Below are 6,571 nucleotides of genomic sequence, written 5' to 3' on the forward strand. Positions count from 1 at the left end.
CCTAGGGCTCAACAGACTTCCAATGGCTTACATAAACAGCTTGTGTTTATTAACATCTTCTCAGAACCAATATACTTCAAAAGCATAGACATACTATCATAAAAATGTGGTTACGCGTCACCTAAATACAGTGTCAGAATAGAACTTTTGATTTCAGAATCATTTGATTTTTTTTAAAATGTGGATCCTAGCATTTTCCTTTGTTTTTTAATGAAGGGTAATATTGTCGGTCTTTTTTCTAAAGATGTAGAATGAAAATTAGTTTTTTATTATAAAAATTAGAAAGGAAGAACTGATGGTTGGACAGCAAGACCCAGAATTTCATTTCAACATCAGGTTTTCCACGTTATACACAGGCACTAGACGTTCAGTACCATTTTTATTTCTTCAGACTTTTCCTCTCCTAGGATTCTCTCACATTTGTTATTATTTGAAGCTCTGATCATGGCTCTGAATCATTTTATTCTTTTTTTCTCCCGGAACTCTGTTTCAAAACTTATGTAACTCATTTGCTGCGAAGTCTAGACTCACTCTTGCAAGTAAGCTCACTGGGTGGGCCACAGTGCCATGGAGCCCAAGGATCGTTAGGAAGTCGATATGTTGCTAAGAAGTCCTGCTAATTTGCTATATAAACTGAATAGAATGTCAGAGAATTTTCCTTTCCCCTGATGAACTTAGGAGGTGTATGTTTTGACCTGTATCAGTGGTTCTATTTGGATCGATTACTTTAAGGTTACAATTTTTTATCCATATATGAATGTTGCGCCTAATTATCCCTGTAATCGGGTAAACAAACATCAGCTGTTCGTATTTCAACTCTTTCTGCCAATAACTGCTGGAAGTGATTTAATGCAGCTGGAGAAGAACGCTGACAATCATTATAGCCTGCAAAGTGTCATCATTTCATTGTACTATTGGAGTCTCTTTAGTCTGAGGACTGATAGTGTTCAGCTGATGAGACTTGAAAAAAGCCTATTTTATTATAATTAAAGACACAGTGTAGAAGAAGGGTGAGTCCCGGGGCAGCTCAGTGCTGTTTATCTAGTGAACATTTCTCCAGAGCTTGTTTTTATAAGAATCCACTTTAAGTGTTGAAGGGAAATGCTTTCATCTGAAAGAGATTTTTGTACTTCGTTCAGATTGTTTCCCCCATCTGATAAAAACCCTGGCTGAGGAACAGCCAGATGTGGCTCATTGCGGGAAGATGAAGGAAGAGGAGAAAAACGCTGGGGTGGAGCACAGGAATAGTCGGTCAGTCATGCTTCCAAACTCGCGAGATTTTTTCTGTTCTTTTCACTTCCCTGAGCCACTCTGGGGTCCACTTTGAAGACGCGATGCCCTCGCCTCTTCCGCGACCCCCTTATCTCCCGGGCGAGTTTTCTCCCTCGGTGGACTCGCGGCCCTGCAGCAGCCCCTCCCAGCTGCCGGGGAAGGCGGGCAAGCTCTCCCTGGGCGGCACCCCGCCCAGGGCCCCACGGCTGCCACGCCGGCTGGCCTGGTGCTCCATTGACTGGGAACAGGTGTGCTTCCTGCAGAGGCTGGGAGCTGGCGGGTTTGGCTCCGTGTACAAGGCAACTTATCATGGGGTGCCGGTGGCCATAAAGCAAGTGAACAAGCGCACCAAGAACCGACTGGCATCCCAGCGCAGTTTCTGGGCTGAGCTCAACATAGCAAGGCTTCGCCATGACAACATCGTGCAGGTTGTGGCTGCCAGTACGCGCACCCCTGCGGGCTTTGAAAGTCTAGGCACCATAATCATGGAGTTTGGTGGCAATGTCACTTTACACCAAGTCATATACGGTGCTACGAGCTGCCCTGAGGAGGAGGAGGCCCAGCCTCGCTGCTGTGCCGGAGAGCAGTTAAATTTGGGAAAGTGTCTGAAGTATTCCCTAGATGTCGTGAACGGCCTGATTTTCCTCCACTCACAAAGCATTGTGCACTTGGACCTGAAGCCAGCTAACATTCTGATCAGCGAGCAGGATGTCTGCAAAATTGGTGACTTTGGTTGCTCCGAGAAGCTGGAAGATGTGCCCTGCTGCCAGACTGCTCCTTACCACCTGGGCGGCACATACACCCACCGAGCCCCAGAGCTTCTGAGAGGAGACACCCTAACGCCCAAAGCGGACATCTATTCTTTTGCCATCACTCTCTGGCAGATGACGACCAAGGAGATGCCTTACTCAGGGGAGCGTCAGTACGTGCTGTATGCTGTAGTGGCCTATAATCTGCGGCCGTCTCTGTCGGCAGCTGTCTTCACGGACTCCATCCTTGGGAGAAGACTTGGGAAGATGATCCAGGGCTGCTGGAGGGCCAGTGCTGCTCAGCGGCCAAGCGCAGAGCTTCTCCTGGGTGATCTTAACACTTTAAAAGGTGAATTTGCCTCACTCTAAACCTGTATCGAGATAAGCTTTTGTCTTTGTTTCTGTTCATTTTTAAAGAAGTGAAGGTGCAGAAAAAAACATTTGTAGGATGGATTTTTAGAAAATAAAGTTACTAAAAACTTCTGTATTCTCAAAAGCTTTTTCTAAGACAAATAGCAGAGCTACAAACGTAGTGTCATCTTAGTACCGTTAGTAACTAACCATATCCCTTTATAGACTCACCTGCTTTGCTTTCACAGCTAGTGTGCTTACTTTATCAGTTTCGTAGTATTGCATTTATTTTTGCAATTTATTTATATTTATTTATTTATTTTTCAAATTTGTTTTTGATAAAACCAGTTGGTCTAAAACAACTGAATCGTAAAATGTCAAAATCCTCTACAAATTCAAATAATATGCTCCATAACTTTCACCTAAATTTAAACTATTAACAAGTAATGAAAAACTTTTCTGGAAAAAGAGTAATTCTTTTTTCTACTCCTCTCCCCGAAAAGCTTCTTGTCTGTAATGACCTTCACACGTAATATTTACAAATTGAAGTAAATTTATTTTTCAAAGAATAACATCTTAAATCATTTCTTGTGATATTTTGAACTTGTACATATCACGAATAGAAAAACTTTGCTAAAACACTTCTAAATTGGGTCTCTCTTACCTGTTGTTTGGACTCAGAAGCAGATGACAAAACAAGGAAAGATTATGTGATGTGACAAAAAATGATAACCCTGAGGAATAGTCAATTTAACATTTGGACAGAGGCGAGCAGACACGTGGAACCAGATCGCACATTCTAGAAGTCAAGGTGATGGCTGCTGGTACATAAGATTTAAAAGAATGAGGTGACTGGATTTTGTCATTAGGACAACGTTGACTTCCTTTTAGCAACGGCAGTGTCAGTGAGTGGCAGAGGGCAAGGCCATTACAGCGTACCAGGCAGCTATGGCAAGGGCTTGAAGTAGAAGCTGTATTTGGACTGTTAAGGAAGAAGGGAGAAGCAGAAACCTTTAGAAAGGGTAAGATACACAGAAATGTTTGTGGATATTTGGTTTAGTTTTAGGATGAAGTGAGTTTATGCGAAAGAAGCAAGAGGAGGCAAAGATAACTGAAAGTTTAAAAACTTGTGGAAGAAACAAAAAATCACACCTAAGGAAAGAAATTGTAGCCTTCGAAAGAAAGAGCAGCTCTTCCTGGAAAGTGAGCAAAGGAGGTGGGACAAGTGCCATTATAGATAAGTTTTTAAGTAGGAAAAGGAGAGACTGGAGAAGTTCCCATCTGTGGAATCCTATTTTTTCTACTGAGAGTGATTGAGGGTAAAGGGTCTACAGAGTGACATCATGGTTTAAAACTGTTCTTGAGAAAAGCAAAAGGGAGCTGACTGTGACTATGTAAAATATTGGCGCAGTGTTGCTGGTTCTGTCCGTGTAGCTTGGGGAACAAAGCACCCATATACCAATAAAAAATTCCCTTCTCTGTTTATTACAGCAACAGGAGTTTCTGTTGGTAAGTTTAAGATACGATGGATCAAAAAAAAATATTACAATGGATCAGTTTGTTCCACTAAGTGTGTTAAAATGAGATTCTAACTATACTTAATGCTTTATTAACAAACTATCAGTGAGCTACCTAAGGATCCCCTAGTAAAGGCATTAAAGTCCACAATGCACTTCCAGAATGAACATGGCCACAGCTTACATTCAAATATCTTCCCTTCTCCTGGAAAGCATACAGGGTGACAAAGAGAACAAGGAGGGAGGGACTTTGTAAACTCCATAATCAGTGACACTAGGAGACAGGAAATGTACAGACTTGAAAATGTACACAGTGATATCTAATGACTGTACAGAGCTGTAGGAAGAGTGCAAGGAACAGCAGGGGGTAGCTCAGAGGAGGACGGAGTGGCAGATCCCAGACAGACTTGGCAAAAATAGATGCCCTGAAGAACAGGTGCCCGCTGTGAAGTGCACAAGTTGAGGAAGAAACTCCTGAGAACAGGGCTGAGATCAAACTGAGCTGAGCTTATGAGAGTTGGCAGAGAAAGAAGCAACAGAAAGTGTTCAGGAAGATCTAGCCATGGCAGAGCTCAGAAAGTGGCAGCAAAATGCCCCTTCTGAACATGAAAGGGTCAGCCCGGGGGTGGCGTCATAGAATACAAGACAGGCGCAGAAGCTTCCTGAGCCCAGCTGGCACGGAGAGAGAAAAAGCTGTGGCTGCCTGGGGAAACCCACAGAAATGCCAAATGTGAAGGAAACGAATATGGTCTTTTCGGTCGCAGAGAAAGAAAGTCTTTGAGTTGTAAGGAGACTACCCTGATGGGAGGTAGAATACACCCACGGATTGCTTCATCTGTGATAGCTGAGTGCCACAGGAAATTATTTAAAGTAGACAAATCAAGTCAGAGGTAAAAGCATATTTGATGGTACAAAGATAAGTATTAAAGATAATACTGTTGCCTCAAACTGGGGCAGAGGAGAGGAGAGGAAAGGGAGACAAGCTGTCAATGTTGTCACTCATAGAAGTAAACTCATGGATATTGTCTAGGATTGAGGAAATTATATACAGGTAAATAATACAACAAAATTACAACACATAACCTTCCTCAGAATCAGAACTACCAAAACAAAAAGATAAAAGAGCCAAGCACAGAATGAAAGACAACAATATAAACTATAAAAACAAAATAATAAATAATAATAATGATGGCTTAACTCACCTATTAGAAGAAAAATCTCTATGCTGTCAGACATACATACTCCTTCTCAACAAAGCATGGACCACAAAAAAGGTGTGCCACGTAAATGCCAACCAAAAGTAGAAGCCACAATTTCATCATAAAATGGATTGAAGCCAAAGAAGGATATTTAATAATGTTAAAGAATGTAATTCACAATAAAGAAATAAAAGTTAGGAATAACTGTGAACCAAATACCACAGTAACAATTTTCACAGACCAGAAATAACAAGGAGTATAAAGACAGATTGAAACACAGTTCACAGGAGGCTAATTTACTTCTCTCTGCCCAAAACGGATTAGATGGGTAAAAAATAAGACTTTTTTTTGTGTAGGAGACTTTGACAAAATTAATAGGATACATCTGATTGTTACATAAAAACATTCAAGACCCTAAAAAATAAATACAGCGTCTCGTCAAGCACCTTCAAGACAAACAAAATTGAAATTTTAACAAAATTAGAAAAGAACCAGCTCCTTTTTCCAGAAATTTTTAAACTCTTAAGTAACTGTGTGTCAAAAGGAAATGTCAAACTGCAGGCACTCTAGAGAGCAACAGTAATGAAAACACTTTAGAACCCAGAGAAAACTATAAAAGTTGAAGAAAATGTGTAGTCTCAAGTAGTAATACGAATAAAAAAATAAAAATGAATTAAGCATATGAGTCAAAGTTAGGAAAAGGACAAAAAAATACACTGGGAGAAATTTGAAAACCAGGAATTGAAGTAGATTTAATGAGTTAAAAGAAGTAGAACAAGTAAATAAATGAATAAAATAGTTTGTTGAATAAAAATCAACAAAAGAGACAAACCAGGAGCTGACTGAAAAGAAATAAAAGCACATGTACACAAAATTAGAAATAAAGGCAGAATAATGATCAAAACCATTTTTTTTTTATTTTAAGAGAAAACTTTACATAACTCTATAGAAATAATTTTGAAAATCTAGAAGAATACATAATATTCTAGGAAACTATAATTTACCAAATCTGGCCCCAATGAAGATAGAAAATCTAAACAGATCAATTCTATAGAAGAAATAGAGAAAGTTGTCTAACCACCCCTCCCCACACCATAAGGCATAGCACCTGAAGCCCCACCGACTTCACCTAAACCTTAAAGACCAGGTAATCTTGATGCTACTTAAATTAGAAGGAAAATTTCCACATTCTTTTTAAGAATGACATTTACACTGACACCTGATAAAGATTGCTTTGAAAAAGAAACTACAGACCAATCTTATAATTATCAATGTAAAGGTTCTAAATAAAAGCAAACAGAGTCCAACAGTTAATTTAAAAAATCATGCACACACACATGATTAACAAACGTGCATAATGAACAAACATGGGTTTATTCCAAGATGCAAGATTAGGAAATCTGTTAACCTAATTCATCATATTAATTGGTCAAAAGAAAAAAATAGGATGGATACTGAGAAGACATTTGACAAAATTAAACGT

The 6,571-nt window shown here is 39.8% G+C and overlaps 1 protein-coding gene across 1 annotated transcript; it reads left to right on the plus strand.

The window, feature by feature from the left end:
• Positions 1-1,203: 1,203 nt before the first annotated feature.
• Positions 1,204-2,504, plus strand: MOS (MOS proto-oncogene, serine/threonine kinase). The gene has a single exon (XM_008522567.2). It carries the CDS (start codon positions 1,335-1,337, stop codon positions 2,388-2,390), a length of 1,056 nt encoding a protein of 351 aa, XP_008520789.1. The 5' UTR covers positions 1,204-1,334; the 3' UTR covers positions 2,391-2,504.
• Positions 2,505-6,571: the final 4,067 nt, after the last annotated feature.

The sequence above is a fragment of the Equus przewalskii genome, chromosome 8 (genome assembly GCF_037783145.1).
Source record: "Equus przewalskii isolate Varuska chromosome 8, EquPr2, whole genome shotgun sequence".
NCBI lineage: Eukaryota > Metazoa > Chordata > Mammalia > Perissodactyla > Equidae > Equus > Equus przewalskii.